Raw genomic sequence first — 27,477 nt, forward strand, 5'->3', positions numbered from 1 at the left:
CCCAGCTGCTAATCTGCAGATGTGTTTTTACATTTTTCAATTGAAAATAATTCACTTTTTAAAATTCTTTCAATTCTACTAGACCCTCTTTTAAAGGTATTCCCAATTCTCCCATTCAAGATTCTCGCCAACCCCTAGATCCCCTCTCAAGATATCCTCTGTTATCCCGGTCCCAAACCCCTTCACCCTTAAAGTCTTTTTTTGTTGCTATTAGAATAACGTTCCCCTAGTGAGGTTAGACCACATCCCTTGTGTCCCGTTTTTGGGTCTGTCTGTCCAACACCAGGAAGAGAGAAAAGACAGACCTACAGAATAAAAGCGAGAGAGGGGAAAAAGAGAGAAATAGAGTGTTGAAGCGGAGCAATACAGAGGGAGAGAAAGAAAGAAAGAAAGAGGCAAGACTGACAAATAGGAAGAAAGGGAAGCGAGGGAAAAAGAGAATGAAATAGAGAGAAAGAAATAGAGAAAGTCAAAGAGAAGCAATAAAAAGAGAGGGAGGAGAGGGATGGAGAGAGAGAAAATCAAATACTGTAGTGTAAAGCTGAGATTAGTTTTTTGTCAATAAAGTTTTGTGCCCTTGAACAGATGCTCATCTGATGAGATTAGAAGAAGCTTTGTTTGTTAATCCATCAAAATGGCCGAAGTTGTTAGCGGCACGCTGACTTTCTTGGCAGGTGAGCTTTTGACATTCTTCGCAATTTTCGCTGTCGTGCCTTCAGATTTTCTTCCTTTCTGTCTGTCTGTCTGTCTGTCTTTTTTTCTATCTGTCTTTGCTTTTGTCTTCCTTTTCTGTCTGTCTGTCTTTCCCTTTTGTCTTTTATTCTGTCTGTCTGTCTTTCCTTTTGTCTGTCTTTTTTTCTATCTGTCTTTCCTTTTGTCTTCCTTTTCCGTCTGTCTGTCTTTCCCTTTTGTCTTTTATTCTGTCTGTCTGTCTTTCCTTTTGTCTGTCTTTTTTTCTATCTGTCTTTCCTTTTGTCTTCCTTTTCCGTCTGTCTGTCTTTCCCTTTTGTCTTTTATTCTGTCCGTCTGTCTTTCCTTTTGTCTGTCTTTTTTTCTATCTGTCTTTCCTTTTGTCTTCCTTTTCCGTCTGTCTGTCTTTCCCTTTTGTCTTTTATTCTGTCTGTCTGTCTTTCCTTTTGTCTGTCTTTTTTTCTATCTGTCTCTCCTTTTGTCTTCCTTTTCCGTCTGTCTGTCTTTCCCTTTTGTCTTTTATTCTGTCTGTCTGTCTTTCCTTTTGTCTGTCTTTTTTTCTATCTGTCTTTCCTTTTGTCTTCCTTTTCCGTCTGTCTGTCTTTCCCTTTTGTCTTTTATTCTGTCTGTCTGTCTTTCCTTTTGTCTGTCTTTTTTCTATCTGTCTTTCCTTTTGTCTTCCTTTTCCGTCTGTCTGTCTTTCCCTTTTGTCTTTTATTCTGTCTGTCTGTCTTTCCTTTTGTCTGTCTTTTTTTCTATCTGTCTTTCCTTTTGTCTTCCTTTTCCGTCTGTCTGTCTTTCCCTTTTGTCTTTTATTCTGTCTGTCTGTCTTTCCTTTTGTCTGTCTTTTTTTCTATCTGTCTTTCCTTTTGTCTTCCTTTTCCGTCTGTCTGTCTCTTTTGTCTTTTATTCTGTCTGTCTGTCTTTCCTTTTGTCTGTCTTTTTTTCTATCTGTCTTTCCTTTTGTCTTCCTTTTCCGTCTGTCTGTCTCTTTTGTCTTTTATTCTGTCTGTCTGTCTTTCCTTTTGTCTGTCTTTTTTTCTATCTGTCTTTCCTTTTGTCTTCCTTTTCCGTCTGTCTTTCCCTTTTGTCTTTTATTCTGTCTGTCTGTCTTTCCTTTTGTCTTCCTTTTCTCTCTGCCTGCCTGTCTGTCTTTCCTTTTTGTCTTCCTTTCTGTCTTTCTTTTTCATTCTTTTTGTCTTTCTGTCTTTTTCTTTCATTAGTTGGTGCTGGCTTCAACACCACAACTCATTACCACGAGTGCCGTAAGCAGAGTGGCAATGACTTGTGTTATGTTCTGGGTTAGCAATAGCGGTTACCGTGACAACACAGTATCCCAAAATGCACAGATTTTTGTCCGGTAGACATGAATGGGGTTTGAAAATTTACCGTTCGTAATGCATGGGGCCCGTTCGTTTCAATGGGTAGCCATGGTAACCAGCGGTGGCATATGCGTGGAAACTGAACCACATTAAGTATAACCGTGGGCAATTGGTGGATGCTAATGGGTAGATGCTAACAGCTACATCCGCTGCTAGCAAAGTGTTGGGCTGGCAAAGAACCGGATCAGGACCCAAACGCGTGACGTTCTCACACAAGTCTTTTATTTTTCGGGAAATGGGGAGTCATGCACGTGAGGCAGCAGTCTGGCGTGAAATGATAAGAAGCCAGAGGCCGACGAGATCGATGCCATTTACCGAGTTGATATCGGACGGATGGGGTCAATACCGGAAAGGACGGGACAGACAGGATTGATAATGAAACAGGATGTCGACAATAAACAGGACAAACAAGACGGGAATGAAAACTGAACTTACGGAAGATCCATTTCCACGTCCGGAGCACCATCCGAGTACAAGAGTGACTTGCTTCCCACGCCCAGCGAACACTGCATCATGGGTGCAGCCCTTTCTCTTTCCTCCAATAAAACTTGTGAGAAACTTAACGCTATTGGGTCCTGTTTCCGTTCTGGTCCTGACACTAACCCATAAGGGAATGTTTTTGAATGGAATGAATTCACCCAATATTCACTATAATTCTGTAAAATATCAACAAAACTTTATTCCTTTTCAACCCTTTTCAACCCTTTTCAACGTTGAATGAATATTTTTTTGCTAGGATTTTACTTTTCCTATTTAAATCATTCCTCTACTTGTAGTTTTTAGAGTTCTTTCCTTGATTAAAGCAATTTTCATGCGCAGTCATTTCCCTTCTGTCCTACGACCGTCTGTTCTACGATATCACAAAGATGGCACCAGAAACACTTCATTTACTTTTCGATATGTCATTGTACTCAAACTATTTCGGTTCAACGGGCCCGATGGAAAGGCCTGCTGGGCCACATATGACCCGCCGCCCCTAGTTTTCCCACCGCTGCACTAGGGCAAATCCTGAGGGATTTTATGTCTTTTGTGCCCCAGCGTTGCTGTTGTGTGCCCAGGTGGCGCCGTCGCGGGCATTCGTGGATGAGCTGGACGATACGTAAGTGCCATTTTGTTTGTCGATCGTTGGTCATCCGCCCTGTCGCTCTGATGTACCGCCCACCCATAACTCTTTAGTCTCACACGTACGTGGTCCGTCTTATCACGTTTCTGTGCCACTTGTCATCTGCCCTGTCACTCTCTTATGCCACCCGTCCGTGTTCCACCCTCTTGTGCCACGCGTTCGTCATCAGTACGGTCACCTTTTTGTGACAACTGTCTGTCATCAACCTGGTCAGCTGCCCTGTCACCCTTTTTTTGCAAACCGACCGTCATCTGCCCTGTCGCTTTTTTTGTGCCGCTTGTACGTCTTCCGCCCTGTAACTCCTTTTTGCCGCCTGTTTATCATCTGCCCTGTCGCTTTTTGTGCCACCCATGTTTTCCACCCATTCACTCAATTATGATACCCTTTTGCAACTGCCTTGTCACTCTTTTCTGCCACCTGTCCGTCATCCGCCCTGTCGCTCTTTTGTGCCACCTGTCCGTCATCCACCCTATCACTCGTTCCTGCCACCTGTCCGTCATCCGCCCGGTCACTTCTCTGTGCCACCCGCAGCTTGCTGGAGACACGACAACCAGAAGACACGTGGCTCATTAAGGTACGGGATATGGCACCAAAGCAGGTTTTCAACAGTATGTCAGGAAGCAGAGCTTCCTACGTGGACCCTTTCCTCTATTTTTTTCAGTTTTACGCCCCCTGGTGCCAACTCTGCCAGCAGCTGGACTCAACCTGGCACCGGATTGGCTCGGAACTCCGAAGTACCGGATCGCCCGTCAATGTTGGCAAATGCGATGGCACCGCCAGCCCGGGTGAGCCACCCTACGTAGGAATTCTGACTCTTTGCAGAGAACCGACTCTTTTTGGAGAATCAAATCTTTCGGCTCACTAGAAAGATCCGTCTCTTTTTCAAAATCAGGCTCTTTTGGCTCAGCTCACTAAAAAAAAGAGCCGTCTCATTTGACTCCCAAATGGCTCTTCAGGTTTTGTTGTTCATTAAATCCAGCGTTTCTCTACCGGTGGGTCGGGACCAAAAGTGGGTCGCAAAACCCGTTGTCAGTGGGTCGCGAACCTGTTCCTTGGCAAAAATAATGCTAAGAAATACAAATAATTCAAAATCAATTACTGTACTTATGAACATTATATGGTCATTAAGCTCTGCAAATGTATAAACTTGAATACAATTTTCTTGATTTGAGTTGCAGCTTGTAATTCAGGTTGTGTGTTGGCTCCTAGAGTCGGACCAGTTGAGAATCCATATACAGTACTGTCAATAATAATATAACATTTTAGCACATAATGAATCGATCATTAATCTAAAAAATGTTTATTTCTATGTATAATTTTATCATGGGTGACAGGACCCACTTGCGTTGTGTTTCTCACAAGTTTTATTGGAAGAAAGAGAACGGGTTGCGGCCACGATCCAGTGACGCGAGAAGCAGGTCGCTCTGAACGCTGAAGTGGATCTTCCGTGTCGAGCGATGGCGGTGTCGAGAACGGAAAAACGGGTCAGTAGCCGGGACAGGAGAGCAAAAACGTGGTCGTAAGCGAGTCGTAAGCCAGGAAAGGAGAGTAAACGTGGTCGGGGACAAAATAAGGTCGAAAGCCGGGACGGGAGAGTAGACGTGGTCAGGATCAAAAAACTCGTCGAAGCGGGGGGACAGACGGGAGCAAAAACAGGTGGGAGTCAGGGTCAAAAAAAGGCTTGCCTAGTGTTAACTGAGGTTCGCAGAAGGTTTAAATAGGGACTGAGAGCCAATCAGAGTCCGAGGCAGTTGGCGCCAAAGGAGCGGGCACAGGGGATGCATATCGGTAAACATGACAATGGGCTTTACTTTTTCACGCTTCAATGAACTTTTGACTCCTTAATTTCTAACCCTTCAGTACTCTAAATATGGTCATTTCAAATGAAAAGTTTAACCAACTTAGCCTGAAACTACCAAAAATGATCAGATAAAATGTGTAAATAGCATTCAAACAAATCCACTTTTTGTCATGATTGCCGATTCAGAGCACCTGCGACTGCTTAATTGGCGCCAACAGCCCGGACAGCTGATTGGTTGATGTACTCCTTTTAAAACCCCGACTTCCAAGAGATCCCTGTCAGATCGTTATCCGAACCGATGCTCCCAGCTCGGCAAGCTCTTACGTCGGACTTTGTTCCTGCCCTGTTTCCCTCGTTGCCAACCTGTTTCCGGACCTGACTCTGCCCCGTTCTGCCTGCCCGTTATCCGATCTGTATATCCCCGCTATCTGCCTGCCTCCTGTTGCCGATGTCGTTTCCGAACTTGACACCGCCCTTGCTCTCCTGTCCCGGCTTACGAATTGTAATTCCTGCCTGTCTTCGACCCTCCTCGGTCAACATGGAAGTGCCACTCCCGCGTCTCCTGCTTCACTAGTCCGTCGATCCTCGGATCGTGGAAGCAGGTCCTTCTCTCCCTCTTATCAATAAAACTGAGTAAACTAACGCTACTGGGTCCTGTCTCCGTTCCTGGCGTCGTGACACTTTTGGCTCTTTTTCCTACTTTGACTCTTTTCTTTTTGACTTTTGTTCTCCAACCCGTCACCATCTCAAAAGGAGCTGGCTCCTGATTGGTAGGGAGCTGGCACCTTTCGTTTAGCTGATAGAGCTGTTATGTTTGCGTCACTATTGAAGGGAGCAAACTCCTGTCAGGTGGGGAGCTGGCTCCTACTGTTGATTCAGAAGAGCTACCTCTTGGAGCCACTTCAATTGCCAAGGTCACATCATTAGTGGGCGTTAAAGGATTTTATACATTTGACTATAAAGGATTTTATACGATTGAATACAAGTTACATTTATTGAGTTTAATGCTGTAGTTATTTACTGACTGTGCCTTTATTCAATGAGCAGTGAAAGTTCAGGGCACCCTGGTAGGAATTATTGTTTACAGGAATGGCGGGAACGGGACTTAAGGCTGATAAGATAATCAGCACATCCAGACGCAGAAAGGCCCTGATGACGAAGGACGGCAGGCATTGTTTTGAGAAACGCTCTCCGTTGTTTTGAGGAACCACAGACATCGGGACGCTCGTCTCTGAGATTGTGAAGCTCACGTTGCGCTTCGTTGGCGCGCTCATGGGAGGAGCCGGCACACCAACTTGCGGAAAGACGTGGGCCGAGAAAAAAAGTTGGAGGACTTCTGAAGAGGGCTTCAACGACACTAATTCGGCCATTTTCGATGGAGTACACTTCGTTAATTTGCTGATGAAATTCAATCTGCCCCCGTGTGAAAATGTCGGCTTTTCTTGTTCATCTTTTCCATCAAGAAACGAGCGCGCATAAATTGTTGAGTGATTGTAGGTTGTGTTTGGTTAATGGAGTCAGATAACTAATTGGTAAACGATACATTATGATATTTAATTCCTAACAGCCTGGACACTGTCGCCATGGTAACACTTCCTCTTCCCGCAGGTTTGGCCATAGAGTTCCGAGTCCGCAACTACCCTACCATCGTCATGTGAGTGTCTGGGTGGGCGTGGCATAGGGTGCATGGGCGTGGCCTGTCAGCTTAATCGCCTCAACGCCCAATGACGTCTCTCCGACCCGTTTTAGGTGGAAAGAAAACAGGAAGTACGCGTACTCGGGACCGCGCACCGCCGACGCCATCTTGGATTTTGCCGACCGAGTGAGCGGGTGAGCGCTACGGGCGAAAGTGTGAAAGCCAGCGTCGGCCATTTTGTTTTGTTGTTTTTTTTTTCAGGCCGCCAGTTCGAGCGCTCACCAGCGGGGCGCTCTTCCAGCACGCTTTGCGGCGTCACGGCGTCTTGTTTGTCTACGTGGGCGGGGCCTCGCCTCTCAAAGTAACCAATCACACATAGGTGGGCGGGGCCATGATCTCCGACGTCTGACCTAGGGGCGCTGACCCCTGTCGTAGGGCGAGTTTTCGTCGGTGGCGGAGGACATGATCGCGAGCACGCCGTTCTTCTCGGCCAATAGGGACGTCCTTCCCGAAGGGGCGGGGCTTCCGCCGCTACCGGCCGCGGTGGTCTTCAAAGATGGCGGTTGCAGCGGCTACAACGGTGGGAGCTAATAATACATTTATGAATAAGAAAAATCCAGCTACCAGACTTCCTGTGCGGAGTTTGTATGTTCTCCCCGTGCTTGCGTGGGTTTCCTCCGGGCACTCCGGTTTCCTCCCACATTCCAAAAACATGCATGATCCATCTGTCCCTTTGTGCCCTGTGATTGGCTGGCAACCAGTTCAGAGTGTCCCCTGCCCACTGCCCCGAGATAGCTGGGATGCGCTCCAGCACCCCCGCGGCCCTACTGAGGATAAGTGGTGCAGATAATGGATGGATGGATAATGGATGGATGAATAAGAAAATTAAAATAACAACCAGTTGAGGGTGTCCCCTGCCCACTGCCAGAAGAAGGTTGGGATTGGGCTCCAGCACCCCCGCAACCCTACTGAGGATAAGCGGTGCAGATAATGGATGGGCACTCAAAATAAGGAGAGAAGACATCAATCAATCAAGGAGAACAGGAGACGACTGTACCTAACCCCCTGAGAAGGAATTCTGATCGGTTCTTAAAGCCCTCTTAAAACTAAAGCAGATTCGCCCTAAAAGCTGTGGATATCAAAGAATAACAGCACGTTTGGCCAATAGTGACGATGATGTAAACAGTGCATAATAGTCAAAACTTCAAACAACAGTGAGGTATAATTGTCAAAATAAAAAACAACCCTTGCTTCCTGAGCCAACTTCTACATAGGTGCCCCCCCAAAAAATGATTTACTTGTCATTCCCCATTTTCGATATCACAGAAACAAAAGAAATGCAAAGCAGTTTTTAATATCTAAAAACAGAATAAAGAATTCACTTAACCTTGAGGCTTTTCAGAGGTCGAGGACGGTTCGCTGGCGGCCTGGGTCAAAAGGGAGCGCTTCGCCAACTTCGCCAAAGTGGACGAGTACCTCCTCTACGCCATGGGAGACTCAGGTTAGCGGCAGTGCTAACATGCTAGCCACAAAAGCTAGCAGCAGCTTGATTCTTCCTTGAAAAAAATGCTTGGTCAAGATTAGCGTCCAAGCTCCACTTTAATCCAAGACAGAGTAAAACTGAAACACACTTAGAAAACACAGTCCGACACCACAGACGAATGACAAAAACTGCGATTTAAATAGCAATTTCAATGACATACATCAATCGTGTGTACTAACTGCTATTAATTGTCTTAAAACGAAAGGCACGTTATTTTAAAAAAAAATATATAGCTTATTTTCCAAGTCATAAACTGCTGTGATCTGTTCTCCTTGTGTGTGTGTGTGTGTGTGTGTGTGTGTGTGTGTGTGTGGTACACAACCTAGCATTATCGTGACACCTCTAATATAAAAGTTCTTTGTCAAGTTTAGCGTCCGAGCTACACTTTCATCCAAAACAGAGTAAAACCGAAACATACAATGATAATACAGTAAGTCTGAAGTGCCATTTCAAATGATTGACATTTCAGTGACACGTAAAAAAAAATCATGATTCAGAATTGTTATTAAATATATATTAAATAAAAAACACAATAATAATTAATTATTTCCCAGACCATAAACCAATGTGAACTGCTCTCCTTGTGTGTGTGTGAGAGAGATACAAAACCTAGCATTAGCTTATCTCTGTAATAAAAAAGTGCTGCCGTCCAAGCTCCACTTTCATCCAAAAGATGGTAAAACTCAAAACATACAGTGAAAATAGTACACGATTTTAACAGAAGCTAAACTCCTGTAATGAAAAAGTCAAAATTAGCATCAGAGCTACACTTCCAAAACGAGTAAAACTGAAACATACAATAAAAACACAATAGCCTGACAAAAAACCCCGCAAACAATCGACAAAAAATGCAAAACACTTCGCAATTACCGCTGTTATTAGAGTATTGACTTTAAAAATATCGATCTATAAAAGAATATCTTTGAAAACTTACCAAACATGGGGTTGAGTCAAGATGAGCGTCCAAGCTCCACTTTCATCCAAAACAGAGTTAAAAGACAATGGAGTCAAATGCACAACAACAGAAGCAGATGGTTGTTGATTTATCAATGAGGATGTTTAATACTGACCTAATATGTGACTTCATTTCCTGTCTCTTTCAAAATAAAATATGGAGAAACTACATAAACTTCAGATGAACTTTTCTTGGGGCTGAACATCCGCCACGCCGCTAACACTTTCTTTTGCACAGGAAAGTTGATCCTGCTGGCGGTGCTGGACCAGAGCGGAGGCGACCCTGATACTTTCAGGTGCCATCTTTGTTTTTGACCCGGTCCCTTTGACTCTGCCCTATATGACCATTTTCCCACGCACCTTTAGGTACAAAAATCTGGTCCAGAAGGTTTCGCATGACCAGCAAAACGTCTACGACAGGTGAGCAAATCGGTGGGTTTTCGGCGTCCGAGTCCGGAGTCGGTCCTCGCACCTGGTTCTCCCCTCTTACAGGAAGATCCTCTTCGGTTTCATGGAGGGCGGCGGCTACGTCAACGGGCTGATCATGGGGTGATTATAACAGACACTCTCCAAACTTGGGCTCCGCCCCCTGACCCAGTTCTGGTTCCGGTCCAGTGAGCTGCCCCTGCCTGCCATAATCGTACTGGACCTGTCCACCGACAGTTACTTCCTGCCGTTGGCCCCGCTGGAGACGGAGCGCCACCTGCTGGACTTTCTGGATCAGGTCTTGGACGGCAGCATCCAGGCAAGCGACCCGAATGGTCCCGAAGGATGCTGTAGCGTTTTTTGGGGTCAACAAATTATTTGAATAGATGATCAATTTCTCAGGAAAAGGGAGGAAGTCACACCTTTTGGAATCATTTTGGTTCTGTCGCATTGATATTGAGGCCGGTTAGTAGAGGATCCAAGTAAGAGATTGCAGTGCGGAATCCTCCAGTCCAGAGGCCTGGTTGGAACCAGAATCTCCTGTCAGTGAGACCTAGCTTTGGTCAGTGACTGGTGGGCGCTTTCTGGCAGCATATGTGTAGGGTCTAAGACGCAGACCACTGACGTGTGGGAGAGCTATATTTCGGCTAACGGTAGAAAATACCCCAGGCAAGAGACTTGTTAAGTTTTTTTAACCAGCTGCAGCCGGAGAGAGGACAAGCAACTCGCTCGTCCACCCTTACTCACTCTCGCTCACCCACCGTCTGCCTCTGTGTTTTATTAAAATCACAAGACATGGAAAAGTACTGGTATGTTGAGACAAAGACAAAAGACCACCCCCCTGGAAATGTACCAACACCTTTAAACAAAGACGGGAAGACTAAGAGACGCCAAAAGGAACATCAAACTGATTAGAAATACACATCTTGAGCAAATACATTTAAGCCTACTTTACAATATGTTAGAGTCCTTGTGCTAACTTTTAGCCAAACATGGAAGGAGCCTGCAGGATTGACTATTTCGCTCACTCGCTCAATCAATCGTAGAGTAAGGAGATTTCAAGCTCGCACCTTTTTTGCCAGCATCCTAGGTTGTTGTCAAAGCAACCCTTCAATGCCCTTTGTTTCAAAGACAGAATATGAGATTTGGTCAACTTTTACCATCAATCACTTAAAATTAAAGCTTTCATGTGATTCAATGCACATGTTCTGTCATTGTTTCATCATTTTCCTTTGACCTAGCTAACAGTTCAGATGTAGTATTCCAATGACAGATTAGGCCTCTCAGATAGATAGATAGATAGATAGATAGATAGATAGATAGATACTTTATTCATCCCCGAAGGGAAATTCACATTCGATATTAGAAAGAAGACTTGATCTGATAAACTAGGTTGCTGTGACTGTAGGAGCCAAAATGTATTGGTGTCACTGACTGCTATTCTTGTTTGTCCATGGGGTGGCGCACATTAATTTTTATGTGTATAAAGGTAGGAAAGTTTTAACATTTAGTATACTGAAATCTGACTCCGAAGACACTTTCCGTGTCTTGTGTAATCCCTTAGAGTTGGAGCGAGCCCAGAAGCCGGAGAAGTTGTTGAGCCGAGTATAGTCCACATATTGATTCATTTAGCCAAATCAAAGAGTTGAACACATGTGATCTTTCCTCCTTGCCAATTACAATTGTGTGGAGGAGATGACGGGGTTTCAGAGTCTTCCCCTGTGTTATAATCAATGTTGATGAAATGTTCGAGCTCCATGACCAAGCCTCTGGCTGATTGGTCTGCGCCGTGTCGATGCAAATTCCCCAATAGCCCTTTGAAGCTTGGGAGATGGGTGATAGGTCATTGCCCTAGACACTCTTCTTAAGAAATGCACTCAAGGCTGTGGTCAAACTTATGACAAGTATTTTTGAGTGTAATTGGAATGAAACGGCGTATAAAATAGTATATAACTTCATTACAAATGTCTACATGCAAAGGTTTCCGGTTACAAAGTTGTCAGGCGGGACGGAAGAAAAACTGAGATCACTTGCACTCGTTTCTTGGTTTTTATTGGAAGGAAGGAATGACAAGACGTGAATCTTCGATCCGTTGTTTGACGGATTGTCGAGACTTGACAGGCGGGTGAAGGCTTGGCGGGAATGGTCTTGGACAGACGTAGTCGTCGTGTTGTTGGTTGGGGCTGGAGAAGAAGGGCGTCGTTGTGTTCGGAAGAGAGATCAGGAGTCAGGCGGGCAGGGCAGGTCGTAGGCAAATTCGGAAACGGGTCGGCAACGGAGATCAGGTAGAAAAACAGGAGGCAGGCAAAGAGTCGGAGGTACGGGCTTTCTGAGCAGATGGCAACAGATCGCATAGTACAATCGGACAAAGTGTTACCGGAAGCTGGGGATTTAAATGTACAGGGTGTGCCAATCAGCTGTCCTGGCTGTTGGCGCCAAATCCTGAACACAGGTGTTCCCGATCCGGGTGATTGTGACAAAAGTACCTGATACGGAAAATATCGCCTCTTGTTACAAAGGTGTATCAGGATACAAAGTCATACACGCGGTGCTATTAGCCGCTCCCAGAGTTTCCTTGAACGTCAACATTCTGGTTAGCGCCTAAAAACTGCCTGGCAAGCGGGTGCCCATGCGTGTATCCCACCATGCTCTTCCTGTCACCGTCACAGTTCAGAGTTCAGACTTCAGAAACCAGGAGGAGGAGGTGTTCTGGCAAGATGGCGGAGAGGAGGACGCAGACATCATTCAATTAGCCAAGATGATCAAAATTCCTTGGAGTCTCGGAGTCTTTGTTTGGTCTTCTGATGCTCTTTTATGATTTATTTAAAAAAGAAATATATCATATTGCACTTTTGCGGGGCTCAGAACAGATTAGCGCATTTACATTCAAAATGCGTCTCTACTTACCAAGTTTTCAGGTTACGAAGCTACTCCCAGAATGAATTCAATTCGGAAGTAGAGTTACCAACGGCGTTAAAAGAGAATGCCCTTCAAAACAGTATGCTGTCCAAAGTGGATATACTCATATACTCTAAAACAGGGGTGTCGAACTCAATTTACCTCGGGGGCCACAGGATAGAACAAACATTCTCTCGGGGGCCGGACTAGTAGATTAGAGAGAAAGAAAGAGAAAGAAACAAGACAAAGCGAAGGAGAGAAAAAGAGGCTGGGACAAAGAAAGGGAGAGAGAGAAAGAGAGAAAAAAGAGAGAGAGAGAATGTGGAACGTGAGAAACAAGAGATAAAGACAAATAATGAGAGAGGGGGAAAGAAAGAGAGAGAAAGATATCCAAAGAGAAATACAAAGAGAGAAGGAGAGAAAAAAGAAGGAGGGAGAGAATGGGAGAAGGAGGGAATGGGAAAGCAAGAGAGAGAGAAAGAGACAAGAGAGAGAGAGAGAGGGGAAAATGAGAGAGCAAAATAAGAGAGAGCAAAATAAGGTAAAAAGACAGAGAGAGAAAGAGACAAAGAGAAACAAAGAAAGAGAAAAAGAGAGACACAGAAAGTGAAAGAGAGAGACAGCGAGAGAAAAAAAGGGAGAGGAAAAAAAATCGAGATAGGGAGAGAGTTCGAGAGAGAGAGAGAGAAATACAAGTCCACCGTCTTTGTGAGAGGCACCTGGCTTTGGCAACACCAAGTGGACATATTTCAACCTGCAGCTCGTTTTTCTCTTGCGCTTCTCTGAGCGTTGTCTCGCGGGCTGGATTCAGTCCCTTAGCGGGCCTGATCTGGCCCCCGGGCCGCATGTTTGACACCCCTGCTCTAAAATGTTGTGGCCTTGTTCCGACTCTTTTTGTCCACTTTTAGGCCCTCGGAGGAAACGGGCCGCTCCAGCGAGTACGCCGCTTCTTCTACGAGGCCAAAGTCACCCTCTCGGTACGCTCGGTTATTATCACTATTGATATTATTGTCATTATTATTGGTGTCTGTATGATATTTAGTGATTATTAGCATTATAGAGTTAATAGATGGGTAAAACTAATAATCAATTTGGGTATTATTATAACTGTCATTATGATTATAACTGTTATGTGGCACGCCAGCGCAGGGGTTAGTGCGTGTGCGGCACAGTTTTGAGGTCATGAGATCGAACCTTCCTGTGTGGAGTTTGCATGTTCTCCCCGTGCTTGCGTGGGTTTCCTCCGGGCACTGCGGTTTCCTCCCGCTTTCCCAAAACACGCATGTCAGGTGAGTTGGCAGGTCTGAATTGTCCCTAGGTGTGAATGAGCAAGTGAGTTGTCAGTCTCTGCCCACTGTCCCTGTCAGAATCAGAACAGAAACAGGACCCGTTCTCACACAAGCCTTTTATTTTCCGGGAAATGGGGAGTCATGCACGTTAGGAAGCCGGTCTGGCATGGAAAGACAGGAGAAAAGGGAGAGAAAGAGAGAGAAGAGAAGGTGAGAAAGAGAGAAAAGGAAATAACGAAGAGAAAGCAAAAGAAGGTAAAAGACACAGAGAGAGAAAGAGACATAGAGGAACAAAGAAAGAGACTGAAAGAGAGTGAGAGAAAATGGAGGGATGGAGGTAGACAGAGAGAGAGAGAGAGAGAGAGAGAGGGAGAGAAAGGGAAAGAAAGAAATACAACTTCAGTGTCTGTGAGAGGCACCTGGCTTTGGCAATATCAAGTGTACATATCTCAACCTGCAGCTCGTTTTTCTCTTTCGCTTCTCTGAGCGTTGTCTCGCGGGCCGGATTCAATCTCTTGGCGGGCCTGATCCGGCCCGCGGGCTGCCTGTTTGACACCCCCCACTCCAGATTCTGACCGTCTGCATTTGTGCCCGCAGCCGTTACTGAGCGAGGCGCCGGTTCTCGGCTGCTTCCTGCTGGGCTTCCCGCCGGCCGTCTTGGTCCTGGTGTGTTTGTTGTGCTGCAAGGCCCACTACCACGGTGACGACGAAGATGGCGGCGGTAGCCCCGCCCCCTCTCGGAGACCGGCGTCCAATAAGAAGTCGGACTGACTTGGCGCGAGCCGTCTTTAGTAGCCGGGGGGAGTCCGATGTCAACATCCGTCAAATAAAGTCCACGAACGCAAAATAATGGCTGGTGTCTTTTAGTGTTTCCAGGGGCCTTTTGGAGGGGGGCCAAAATGAAGAAACCATGATGTTGCGTCCAATGTTCCCTGTAATTTTCCACGGGAAAGTCGGTGAGCAACGCTTGAAACAACAGCGAGCAACAACAATCCCAAGTGTGGCAACTAAGTCATTATCAAACATGTCCTAAACTTGACATCAAGTTACATTTTGCTGAGTTTCCGGCAATGCAAATTTTTTTTTCACTTTTGAATGAATTGACTCATGTACGATTGCAAAGGTTGTACGGCCTACAAACGTCGTTTGTTCTTACAATTCTTTCACAAGATATCCGTTTCTTTTTATTTCCTGATATATTTTGTCGCATAATACTAACATTTTTGGGGGCTTATTTAGTCGGTTGCACGATACACAACTGTATTTAATCACATTTTTTAGTGAAAGTACAATGTTGGCAACAAGATTGACTTGGTATAATTGGAAATTATTTGAATGCAACACAAACTTTTTCTTCTTTTTCCCTGTTTTTTTCTATTTTCTTTAATCCCTTTTAAAAAAATCTCATTGTGTTTTTTTTCCTAGCTGTTACTTTTTTTGGTTTCTATTTACTTTTTTTCCCTTTGTTTCTTTCTTTTTTTTTTCTGGCTTTTTTCTAAAATTTTCCTTCTTTTTTTCTCAGCTTTTCACTACTTTTTCATTTTGGTATTTTTTTCTTTTTTGTTCTATTCCCCCTTCCTTTAAGTCATTTTGTGCATAATTTTACATAATATTTGGTCATATAGGGATGTAAGAAGCAAAAACAACCTGAAGAGCCATTTAGGACCCGAAAGAGCCGGTTCCTTTTCGTGAGCCGAGCCGAAGAAGCCGGTTCCCGAAAAACTCTACTAACTTTACTCAACTCCGTTCTACTTCGACATTGACTTCAAAATACCGCGTTTAGAACACAGCGTCAGGGGAACCCGTGTATTTTGACCTTCATGCACTGTAACTTTAACTTTATTCGCTTCTTAATTAGCAATTTCGAGCCCTGATTTTTGTGAGCTGGCTCGATTTTCTTGTGCGCGGAAAAGCTCTGGGCAGTGCGCGATTGCGCACGCGCGCAGCTTAGAGGGAACACTGGTTGTGTCCCATTTCTTTGTCTAGCCCTTCATGGAAAATGGTCTGTATTTATCTACCGCTTTTCAGGCAAGGAAGCTGTTCAAAAGTGCTTCACATTTACCCATTCACGCACACACACGCAGGGTCACCACCAACGTGTCAGGGGAAATAGGGGCTCAGTGTCTTGCCCAAGGACATTTTGACATCAAATGTAATTGAACCTATTACCTCTTGGTCCCAAGGTGAGCGCTCTACCTCCTGCGCTACTGCCGCAGCTTCACGGATTAAAACAAATAAATTAATCAAAAACATTCGTTTCGATGAAGGAGAGTCTGCATCTTATTGTGAAAGGCCAGAACTGAAGTTCTCGTTGAAATAAAATATTTCTATATTTTAAATATCATTCGCTTCAGTAAGGGTGAGTCCTCATCTTATTCTGAAGAGTCGAAATGGAAATGATTGCACAGTATAAAAGATTACAAAATTTACAAAAAGGAAACATTTACTTCAGTGTGGATGAATCCTCATTTTATTGTGAAAGGTCAGAACTAAAGCTCTCGCCAAAAAATATGATAACAAAATTTAAAAAAAAAAGCACGACAGGGGTAGGTCTAATCTTATTGTGAAAGGTACGAACGGAAGCTCTTGCAAATAAAATATTACAAATTAAAAAAATAAACATTCCTCCAGTGAATATGAGGTGTCGTCTTATTCTGAAGGGTCACAATAAAAACTTTTGCAAGAACCTAAAAGATGTCAAATGAAAAAAATAATAATTCCTTTCAGTGAAGGAGAGTACTCATCTTATTATGAAAGGTCAGAACGGAAGCTCGTAGAAAAATAAAAGATTTAAAAAAAAATTAAAAGCATTCTGTGAGTCCCTGTGTTATTGTGAAAGGTCAGAACCAAAGCGCTTACATAAATTGAAATCTTTCAAAATGTTAAAAAAAACATTTGATTTTAGTTTGTTTTGAAATGTCAGAACAGAAGCTTGCAAAAAAATGTCAATATTTAAAGGATTACAGGACTTTTGAATAGAAATGAAGGAGGCAGAGACAATTCTCCATAATGATCGATAGAGGGCGCAAATGTGCCAAAATCATAGATGCCAACCGCCGTAAACTCCAAGAATAACGAGAAGGAAGTTTACAGGAGGCTAAAGTTAGCGTCTAGCTAGCATGCCGCAGTTAGCTCGCCGGCAGAGCTTTTAAGTGTTATTGGCGACGGTTCTTGAGGTCCAACAGAACCAAAGAAGCGACGACGGCGACTGTAACGCGCCCCCGCCAAGCGCCTGGCCCGCGGGGCCCGTCTTCATGGCAACCGAAAACTTTTACGAGGTGGGGCTAACGAGCTAACAAGAGCTAACGGCTAACCGGGCAGCTAATTCACTTTGTCGGCTCACATCACGTCGTTCTATGCTTGGAAATGACGTTTAATCGTCTAAAAATTTGCCTACCCCTTGAGTCAGTTCATTAGAATGATGTTAACACAACACAGAGATAATTAGGCACCAAAAGTGATTTTTTTTTTAAATTATCAAACTACAATGGAAACTTTAAAGGGACAGTGTGTAATATTTAGCTTACTATTCAAGTTACTACAACTTTTTATTGTTGTTTTGTTTATATTGTTTGTTTGTTTATATTATTTATCATATTGTATTAAAAAAATATATATGGTTGTCTTGTCCCAGTTTAGATTGACAAATTACACAGCAAATATATATATAAGGCACTCTTAACTTTTTTAACATAATTACGAAGCAAATGTCTACAGCATGTAATATTAAATATATTTTTATTTAAACTGTTTCAGATCAAAAGTCATAAGAGTGAAACCCAAAAAAGCAGCAATGGGACAAGAATACAAATATAACAATGTCAACATGACAACTAAAACACTTTCCATTGCATGTTTTTTTAAAAATAAAGTCAGAAAAGGCAAGTAGTGTAAACAATACAGATTCAAAAAACTAACAGTATGAATAATAATACTTCTGCTAAATAAAATTCAGAAGAAAAGTAGAGAGTCAAACCAAACAAGCAGCAATGTTACAAATATATAAATACTGCATCAGATTGTCAACAAGACAACTAAAATATTCTTCCATTACACAGTCAAATTGCCAATAAAGTGTATTGAGTTTTTATGTAAGTATAATCTTATGACCCCCCCTAAAAACATTGTTATGGTGCTTATTAAATGGGAAATCGTTACTGATCCCAAGACAATGGTATCAATCTGATCCTAGTATTACCTAGTATCGATGATATCGATATGTGGATGAATCTGTTCACCACTACCAATTGTGGCCCTTAGGTGGAGCGTATCGTGGACAAGCGCAAGAACCGTAAAGGCCGGACCGAGTACCTGGTCCGCTGGCGAGGCTACGGGGCCGAAGGGGACACCTGGGAGCCCGAGACGCACCTGACCACCTGCATGGCATACGTCCACGACTTCAACCGACAGCACGCTCATCGCAACCCCGATGCCAACCTGGTGCGCTCTACCCGCAGTGGCCCGGGTGCCCACCCCCGTGGTTTTGTCAGCCACCCACCGCCCACCCCCGGCCAGGACCCGTCTTCCGACCAGGCCCGGTCCACCCAGGTGCCAGCTGGCGGACTCGAGGGCGAATCGCCGGTGCCTCTGATGCCGGCGCCGCCCGCCTGCCGCAGCCTGGACCTGTCCAAAAGTGGCATCAAGATCCTGGTGCCCAGAAGCCCTATGAACGCTCCCCCGGACGCCGAAGAGTCTCCTTGTGAGGCGGACACGGACCCTAGTGCCCACGATGCCCGGGACGCCCACGCCGTGCCCCCCGAGGTGGCCCTGGAACAGCCGGTCCCCGTGCCGCTAGGCCCTGGGGACCTGCGTGCCCGCATGGGCATCCGGTCCCGGGTCCATCCGCCGCTAGCGCTAGTAGCCCTGCGTGCCCGCGCTGCCGCGGGTAAGAATAAGCATGCGATATCCTCCCTTGCAGGGGAAGGCCAATCCAGAAGAGGCATCTGGTGCTTTTTCATTTCTTTTAGTTATTTTTCAATTATTTGATCATTTTTAGTTTTCGAATGTTTTTTTTGGGTTTGTTTCTAGGTCTTTTTTCACGTTTTTTTTGAGGGGGTCGTTTTTGGGGTCATTTTTTTGCTGGGCATTGGTTGTTTTTTTTAGTTGTTTTCAGGTTATTTTTAAGGTTGTTTTTAGGTCTATTTAGATAATTTTTTGGGCCATTTTGGGGTTGTTTTTCAGTAGTTGTTTATTTTGGTAGGGTTTATTTAATCCACAATTCTTTGGGTCATTTTTCGCGTCGTTTAAATGGGTGCCGGTACAACCTTTTTTGCAGTAAAGGGATATCTTCTATGTGTTTTTGTACTCTTCACCTCCAGGTGGCGACGACAGCAGGGAGGATGCGGGCACATCGACAGGCGCCCCCGCAAAGCGTCGAGCAGAGGAACGCGCCGCCGCCTTCGACAAACGTTTACGTTTCAGCGTCCGTCAGACGGAGAGCGCGTACCGGTACCGGGACATTGTAGTCAGAAAACAAGATGGCTTCACACACATCCTGCTCGCCACCAAAAGCTCCGAAAACAACACGCTCAATCCCGAGGTGGGAAACCATGGCGCACCCGTTCACTTGATAACTTTAGTAGACACCTCAAGTAAAGAGAGAAGGCATCGATGGATTCTGCACTTGCAAGGAGAACCAGGGAGGAGGCCCAAACCTAATGTAGCAAAATTCAACCTGTTCTAAAAGGCCTTATCCTAAGCTTTTTATTTCTATTACATCTCCCAGCTTGCAAAACTGGACTATCAAAAAGTCTTGGGAAATTAAGTAACAGCCTCAAAATGGGCCACAAAACACAAAACTTAAAAAAAAAAGCAACAAAAGGCCCACCAGAATAGGTAATTCATTTTGAACTTGCAGGGACAGAAAGTGAAAGCCTTTAAATAACAAATTCAAACCTGTTCAACAAGGTCCTCACCTGAGCCCTTTCTTTTTCTTAAATCGAGGTTACAAAAGCAGATCCGCCCTAAAGTGTGTGAAAATCAAATGAACAGCAGCATTATTAATCAATTTTGACAATGATGAAAAAAGTGCATAATAGTCAAATTGACAAACTGGCATCCTATACAATCTCCTGTGTAGGTGTGCAATTGTAAAACAGAACCGCATTCTTTATTCTAAGCAAGTCCAAATAGGACTTGACTTTAAGGCTAGACCAGGGGTCTCCAAGGTGGTGCCTGCGGGCACCAGATAAGCTTGCAGATAGGTTCTGATAGTAACTTATCAGTGATGGGGAAATTTGATCGGTCACCGGAATTATTAGTGGTTGACAAAGCCCATTTTAACTAAAAGCCTGGTCGTAACATATTAAAACGTAGCTTGCATAGCAATAACATGAGTTGTTTTAAAATGGTAGCCTTTCATAACAATAGGTAACAAAAAGTAGCATTTTGCTTCAAAAGAGTTGGATCCATGGGCTATAGACAAAGAAGTAGGACTTGACTTAAAAGCCAGACAAATAAGTGGGACTTTACATAAAGGTTTCACAAATCATTTTATAAAAAGGTTCCAAAAAGATGATCCACCCTAAAGCAGCGTCTGAAATGTCTGGCCGGACGCCCGGCGCGTGCATCTTTTACGTCGGGTGTAGAACTTACAAAACGTCTCCGCCCGAGTGCCCAAAAAGTTTTTCAAAAAAGAAAAAGAAAGATTTTTTTTTAAACAAAAGTTTGCTTTATTGCGATTTCGAAATCTTTGTCCGGTTTGGGAATTTCGGTTCATTTGGCAATTTGCATACTCAGCAGCCAATCAGAAGCCTGCATCGAATAACTCCGTGCTTCCGGACTTTCTGGAGCGTTATAAGGTCGTGCATTTGCATATCATTTTCCAAAGTAGACGCACAGAGAACACAAGAAAAATGGAGAAGTGGTTAGGAAACAAGCCAAAACCTCAGCCCCAGAAGAAAGATTCAAAAGAAGCTAACAAAATTGATGATGCTACAAGACGTAAACATACATTAAAAGCATCGTGGAAAGAGGAATTCACGTGGCTTGTAGCAGATGACGCAAGGCAAACATTGCATGAATGAAGATAAGTAAATACAGGGACATACTGATGGCAGATGGAAAACAGTGACGTCATATACATGGAATGAATGTTTTAAGTAGATTTATAATAAACTTGATTTTAAAGTGTTCTGTTATATATTCTGATTATCAATCCTTAATACTGCGATGAGTCGTCTTATTGTGTTTCAAGTCGTGAAAAATAGGGCAGGCAACTTTATGGCTGGGCAGGCAAATTTTTAAGAGTTGTCTGCCCTGGTGTCCGCTAACTTTTTCTCATGAGTTTCAGACACTGCCTAAAGGGTGTGGGGATACTTTATTTGATGATTTCATGATTGGCCAAAAGTGACAATGATGTCAAGAATGCATAGTAGTCAAACTAATGCACAACAATGATTAATGATATTCAACATACGGAACAACTCTGGTATCCTATGCAATCGATCTTTGCAGGTGTCCAATATCAAAACTCCAATAAAGTTGCGTGATTGGCCCTGTGCAGGTGATGAAAGAGATGGAGAGCGCCATGGCGACAGCGGCGTCGGACGACAGCAAGCTTGTCCTTTTGAGCGCCGTGGGCGGCGTTTTTTGTTGCGGCTTGGACCTGCGCCACTTGCTGCGGCGCCTCACGGACGACAGGAAGAAGGAGAGCGTCAAGATGGCCGAAAGCCTCAGGTAACTTTTGTAAATTTGCGCTTTGAACGACGTGAATAAGCGTCTCTGCTCCTCAGGACCTTCGTTAACACCTTCATCCAGTTCGGCAAGCCGTTGGTGGCGGCCGTCAACGGGGCGGCCACGGGCCTGGGCGCGGCCATCTTGGCGCTGTGCGACGTGGTGTGGGCCAATGAGAAGGCTTGGTTTCAGACGCCCTACGCCGCCTACGGGCAGACGCCCGACGCGTGCTCGAGCTTCACCTTCCCGCGCATCATGGGCGCGCCCTCGGTCTGTACACAGCACCCCACGACGAGCGCGTCACTAAAACGTTTCGGGGAGAATTTTTGACAAAGAATTGCAAACAAAATTCTTTACATATCAATATGAGACTCACACCCAAGATATATCATTAGATTTTTGCATTTATACGCAATCCATACACACACACTGTCTCCCTTTGGCCTTTCAGTAGATGCAACGATAAGAGCTTTGGTGCTGCTACTCTGAATACGAATTTTTAGGTGAAAGCAAACTATTCCATTCATGTGTACATTTTGCAGTGGTTAAATTAAAGGTCCAAAGATAGTCAAAACTTGCTAAGTAGAAACATTTATTTATTAAGTATAGAATAATATATATATGGCAGCACGGCTGGGCTGTGGTTAGCGCATATGCGGCACAGTTCTGAGGTCATGAGATCGAACCTCCTGTGCGGAGTTTGCATGTTCTCCCCGTGCTTGCGTGGGTTTCCTCCGGGCACTCCAAAAACATGCATCTCAGGTTAATTGGCCAGTCTGAATTGTCCCTAGGTATGAATGAGCAAGTGAGTTGTCTTTGTGTGCCCTGTGATTGGCTGGCAACCAGTTCATGGTGTCCCCTGCCCACTGCCCGAAGACAGCTGGGATGGGCTCCAGCACCCCCGCGACCCTATTGAGGATAAGTGGTGCAGATAATGGATGGATAGATATAAATAGTAATGTGATAAATCGGCGACGGACAAATGTTTTAGTTTCTTTTGGGTTTTTTTGTTTAAAAGTGCAATTCGCCCTGGCCCACAGAGAGGTGTGCTGCGGTCCGGTCATGGACCGTGGACCGCGGTCCGCTAATATACCCCGGCACTAGTTATTTTACATTTTTTAAAATCCTAAATCTTGAAAGTTGCATCACTACAAACAAAATTGGCATGAAAGTTTTAACTTTGTAGTGTTTGACTGTGAATCAAAGTTAACAATTTCCACGGGAATAGAAAGTGGTGCTGAAGCGCAGAGAAAAAAAAATCAGAAAAGAAGTATATAAAATAGAGAAAAAAAATAATAATAATGGCATGTTTAACTCTCCACAAGGAGCAGATTCTCAAACGTATATTTTTCATATTGGGAATGTTTACTATTTACCAAGATTTAACCAATAACACAAATTTGATGACAAAGTTTTAAAAGTGTTTTTTTTTATATTTTGGATATATATATTTTTGTGGATTAAAAAAAACAATTGGAACACATAAAAATAAATGTATTTCTCCTCCTTTTTAGTTTTGTATGATGAGTCCAAATATAATATGAACTTTGGAAAGGTGGTAAGAAAATAGAATCTTACATATTTGCAGGTGTATAGCGTACATATTTTTGTTTGTCAAGTTAATTGACAAACACTTGGATTTTTTTATGGTTTTATGACACAGAATACCCATTATTTTTCTATATTTAAATAAAGAAGTGGAAATTGAAAATGCCTTAAAGAAATCAGATTCATCGGTTAATCAAAAAAATAATTGACCGAAATGAATCGTTAGTTGCAGCCCTAATGCGTTCCGCAAAAGTTGACTGTCGTTTTCCACTTAAGACGGGCATCAGTGCCAGTTCTGATCCGTGCCCGCTTTGTGCCCGCAGGCCAACGAGCTTCTCCTGAGCGGGCGCAAATTGACGGCGCAGGAAGCTTGCGCCAAAGGTCTGGTGTCGCAAGTTTTGTGGCCGGACACTTTTACGCAGGAAGTCATGATGCGCGTCAAAGAGATGCTTGCCGTTGATGCGATGGTGAGTCTCGCTTCCGTCTCATTGGGATTATGACGACTTTTGGAAACCGTCGATCCTTAAGAGTCCTAAAAGGCAATCAAGTCATTCTTCCAAAAATTAGGGCTTTAATTGGCATTAAAATGTCTGAAATCCAGTTTTGGAAACTTTTAAGTCATGTCAAGTCATTCATGTTTATTTGTATAGCCCTTAATCACAAAGAGTCTCATAGGGCTGCACAGATCGAAAACTATTGGAAACTACAGACTATTATGAGACAGCTTAGGACGAATTTTAGCAATGTTGTGAAGATGGAAGAAAGCTGTTCTAGTCATATTCTTCACGTGTGTTTGAAAGGACAGATGGTGGTCAAATATGACACCTAAATTTTTGACTGAGTCACTCTGGGTGATATTACATTTGTCAATGTTCAGAGCAGTTTTTGAGAACAAGTCATGGCATTTAGATGGACCAATAACTAACATTTCGGTCTTTTCAGAGTTAAGGCGCAAGAAGTTGAGTGACATCCATTCTTTTATGTCAGTGAGGCAGGCCTCCAAATTTCCACAGTTTAGCGTGGCAGATTCCTCCATCGGAAGATATAGTTGAGTGTCATCTGCGTAGCAATGGAAACTGATATTATACTTACGGATAATATCACCTCATTGAAGCATGTTAATGCGGAAAAGAAGGGGGCCAAGTACTGAACCCTGCGGAACGCCACAGGTAACACTAAAGGACTCCGATGTCATTTCACCATATTTAACACAGTGTGTCTTATCTGAGAGGTAGGATCTGAACCATAAGAGGACAGTTCCTGAGAGACCAATCCATTTTTCCAAGCGTTCTAGTAAGATATTGTTTGAACTAAATGATTTAGTAAAATTTTGCGATTGTCTTTCGTATCATCACCGATTTACTTTAGTGGCAACCAACATTCCCTCCAAACGTCCACGAGTCAGTCAAGTCATGTTTATTTGTGACGCTCTTAATCACAATGAGTCTCCAAGGGCTGCACAGACCACAGATTATTGCAAACCACAGGCTATTATGACACCATCCACTAATCTAAAACCTACATGAGGGCAAGGGAAAACTCTAAAACATCAACATAAGGAAAATGAAGAAACCTTGAGAAGGGACCGCACATAAGGTAATCCCCCTTCCACAATGACCAGTCTGGAATGGATGTTGCAATAACAAATAATATACAGATATTGTCGACATAAAATATAGGTTATTCATATGCTACAGAATAGAAGTGTGTTTTAGGCTGAGATTCAAACATTTCCACTGAGGTTGCAGATGGAATCTCAGGGGGAAGAGCATTCCACAGCACCAGGGCCCTAATGGAGAACGCTCTCGAACCTGCGGATCTCTTTTTGGCTCCTGCGTGTGGCAACTAAATCTCATCAAACATCCAAAAACTGAATTCCCGTGAAGTTGCTGTATGTAAAAATACAATGAAAGCAAAACAGAGTTTTGTTGTGGTTTATTCAAGTATTGATTGCAGAGTTAAACACACAAATAAAACTTTTCTTTTTTCAACAAGAGCTGGTGCAAAACAGCTCTGCACTCACATTTTTTTTTACCGGTAATCCATGACATAACTGTCAAAATCTTCGTCCTCAGTTCCTGGCTAGAACTGCTTTGCTATATTTCCATTAAAAGGTTTGCCTTCACTTTCAGAGTCATGTTCAGAGTCACATTCCGAAAGTTCTAACAACAGTCCCGCCCAGGCGTTAACAATCCATTCTTTTCATTATAATCCGCTGCAAATGTATGCGCCACCGCAGTCGTGGTCCGGTTGGAAAAATGACATTGTCTTCATGTAACAAAAGCACCAAGAGGATCATGACTTTCAAATTGCGACATACGCTACGAGGTTGGCATCCATGAGTGCTTCCGCAAACAATGCATTGCGTGGGATGTCACTTTTCCTCATCTGCTTGTGGGAAACACGGGAAGAGGCATAAAATCAAGGGGAAATTGCATACATGTCACATATGAAATGTGAACAATCTGACAAAATATCAGATTCACCCCAAAATATTTTAGGTCTTTACTCGGCCAAGGCTCAAACCTGTGACCTAAGACCAGCTGGTGTCTGTCCGCCGCTTTACTCGAGACACAGGGCGCACTGCATGATGGGTGGGCCTTATGGCTGTGAAAATATGCAAAATTATTTTTTCACATTTGAATGAATTGACTATTGGAAAAGTTGCACGGCCCACAGGTCGGTTGTTTTTGCAACAACAATGACATGCAATTACCATTTCTAAAAAAGTATTTGTCACATATTACTTTTTGTGGATTTTAATTAGTTGCACAATACAGAACTGTATTTAATAACGCTTTATAGTGGAGGTGCAGTGTTTGCAAATAAATTGACTTGATATAGCTGCAAATTATTTGACTGTAACACGAGCGATTGAAGAGTCATGTCTTTTTTCCTGCTTTGTTCTTTATTTTTTTACCCTTTCTTCACTATTTTCTTCATTTCCACCTGCTGCCTCTCTAGTCTCCCTCCCTATCTCACTTGGCGCAGGAACTTGAGCTCACATGCGGGCTTGCTTTCATTTACTCAATCTCGTGCTGACATTGACTTCAAATTGCCGATCGTGTTTGTGGTTATGGTCCAGGTCCTGCGTGAGTCCAAATCCCTGCTGAGGAACTCCAGCCGAAGTTCTCTTGAGCAAAGCAATGATCGCGAGTGCGAAGCTCTCAAGAGGATTTGGGGCGCCGCTCAGGGGAGCGACGCCATCTTGAGACACCTGCGCACACAACAACTCGACTAGGACCGGGACAGGAACCAGACCACTGGTGAGGTGCTCGAGGGTCTGCTAGGATTTTACTTTGGTAGTTTTTCCACGTCGGCAGTATGGCAACAGGCTGGGGAAGTATCTATGGCCACCACAACCCTCCCCCCACCATCTTTATAAAAAAAAATGTCTTTCTGTCTGGGAAGGGGAAAAGGATTGGGGGAGGGGCCTTCAAGATCGGGACTGGCCCTCTAACCGGCGGCAGAACAGAATCTCGACCAAATGGCTAAACTTGTCCTCAGGATATGCTATGAGCACTTTGGCCACCAGGAGGCGCCAATTTTACACCAATCTAGGACTGCAAGCAGTTGAGCACTGTATTTTCATATTCAATAAATGTGTCCATTATTTTGTTGATAAACTCAATAAGCAGACTTAGATGGAAAATGATGTCAAATAAAAAGACACACCGTTTGTAACAGAAATCTGCTCATTTTAAAAACGAAAGGGGGAAAAGAAAATGAAATGAAAGCACCATTTTTTTTGGATAAGAAGAGGGAAAAATAATAAAAGTGGGGCGAAGAAAGCAATACAATTAGAAATTTGTTGAAAAATCAAAAAAAAAATCAGCAAGTAAAAAAAGACTATTTTTGGGCTACCTGTAGCAGCAAAATGGCTGATAAAAAAATAAAAATATAAAGGAAAAAGGAGGAAATAAAAATAAAGAACAAGAAAAAAACTAAAACCCAAGGAAATAATCAAATGGAAAACGCTAATGAAAAAGACGGAAGGTTTTTGTCTTTTTGGGATACCCCTCGCATCAGGGTCAGGGGTGGGTAAACGACAGCCTGCGGGCCACCAGGCATTTTCATCCGGCCTGTCCGAAACAATAAAAAAAAATCTAATTTACTTCTGCAGAAATCCTACGAAAATACCACTAAAGTCAAATTAAAAAAAAAAACTACAGAAATAATAAAACTGATACGACATATGCTACCAAGATTCTGCTATGGAAATACTACAAAATAGGACATTCTACAGATATACAACAATCCTACTATGGAAACGATACAGAACTAAAACAAAAAGAGTGCAGAAATACTAAAAAAATATAAACAGTAACATTACAAAATTAAATATTAATCGTGATTAAAAAAGGGGCCTTATATATATATATATATTCTTTGCTTTGTGTTTGATTGAACTATTTTATATAAAACAACATATAGATGTCTGCATGTATATCTATTTATTCATAAAGGAAAAAAATGGGATAGGTCTCCAGGATGGGCCCCTGGGCCAAATCTT

General features: G+C 43.4%; 2 protein-coding genes across 2 annotated transcripts; both read left to right on the top strand.

The window, feature by feature from the left end:
* The first annotated feature begins 613 nt into the window (after window positions 1-613).
* LOC148376857 (protein disulfide-isomerase tmx3a-like) lies at window positions 614-14,594 on the top strand. The gene is made up of 15 exons (XM_088350761.1): window positions 614-674; window positions 3,111-3,171; window positions 3,727-3,769; window positions 3,857-3,980; window positions 6,605-6,650; window positions 6,746-6,826; window positions 6,894-6,993; window positions 7,068-7,212; window positions 8,035-8,133; window positions 9,368-9,425; window positions 9,496-9,549; window positions 9,622-9,678; window positions 9,745-9,874; window positions 13,362-13,430; window positions 14,340-14,594. The coding sequence occupies exons 1-15, from the start codon at window positions 635-637 to the stop codon at window positions 14,511-14,513; spliced, it is 1,281 nt and encodes a 426-aa protein (XP_088206887.1). The 5' UTR covers window positions 614-634; the 3' UTR covers window positions 14,514-14,594.
* Window positions 14,595-16,766: 2,172 nt separating this feature from the next.
* cdyl (chromodomain protein, Y-like) lies at window positions 16,767-26,654 on the top strand. Its single transcript, XM_088350775.1, has 7 exons — window positions 16,767-17,020; window positions 18,003-18,627; window positions 19,061-19,281; window positions 21,247-21,419; window positions 21,476-21,686; window positions 23,288-23,431; window positions 26,050-26,654. Exons 1-7 carry the CDS (start codon window positions 16,997-16,999, stop codon window positions 26,203-26,205), a joined length of 1,554 nt encoding a protein of 517 aa, XP_088206901.1. The 5' UTR covers window positions 16,767-16,996; the 3' UTR covers window positions 26,206-26,654.
* Window positions 26,655-27,477: the final 823 nt, after the last annotated feature.

The sequence above is a fragment of the Urocampus carinirostris genome, chromosome 1, assembly GCF_059441175.1.
Source record: "Urocampus carinirostris isolate Australia breed hairy pipefish chromosome 1, RoL_Ucar_1.0, whole genome shotgun sequence".
In the NCBI taxonomy this organism is placed as follows: Eukaryota; Metazoa; Chordata; class Actinopteri; order Syngnathiformes; family Syngnathidae; genus Urocampus; species Urocampus carinirostris.

Bases quoted from the DNA above. Each gene is read 5' to 3' on its own strand.
- LOC148376857 (XM_088350761.1), top strand. From the start codon at position 635: ATGGCCGAAGTTGTTAGCGGCACGCTGACTTTCTTGGCAG. The intron at 8,134-9,367 runs GTTAGCGGCAGT...TCTTTTGCACAG, and splicing joins CTACGCCATGGGAGACTCAG to GAAAGTTGATCCTGCTGGCG. The intron at 9,426-9,495 runs GTGCCATCTTTG...ACGCACCTTTAG, and splicing joins GGCGACCCTGATACTTTCAG to GTACAAAAATCTGGTCCAGA.
- cdyl (XM_088350775.1), top strand. From the start codon at position 16,997: ATGGCAACCGAAAACTTTTACGAG. The intron at 21,687-23,287 runs GTCTGTACACAG...TTGTGCCCGCAG, and splicing joins GCATCATGGGCGCGCCCTCG to GCCAACGAGCTTCTCCTGAG. The intron at 23,432-26,049 runs GTGAGTCTCGCT...GTTATGGTCCAG, and splicing joins TGCTTGCCGTTGATGCGATG to GTCCTGCGTGAGTCCAAATC.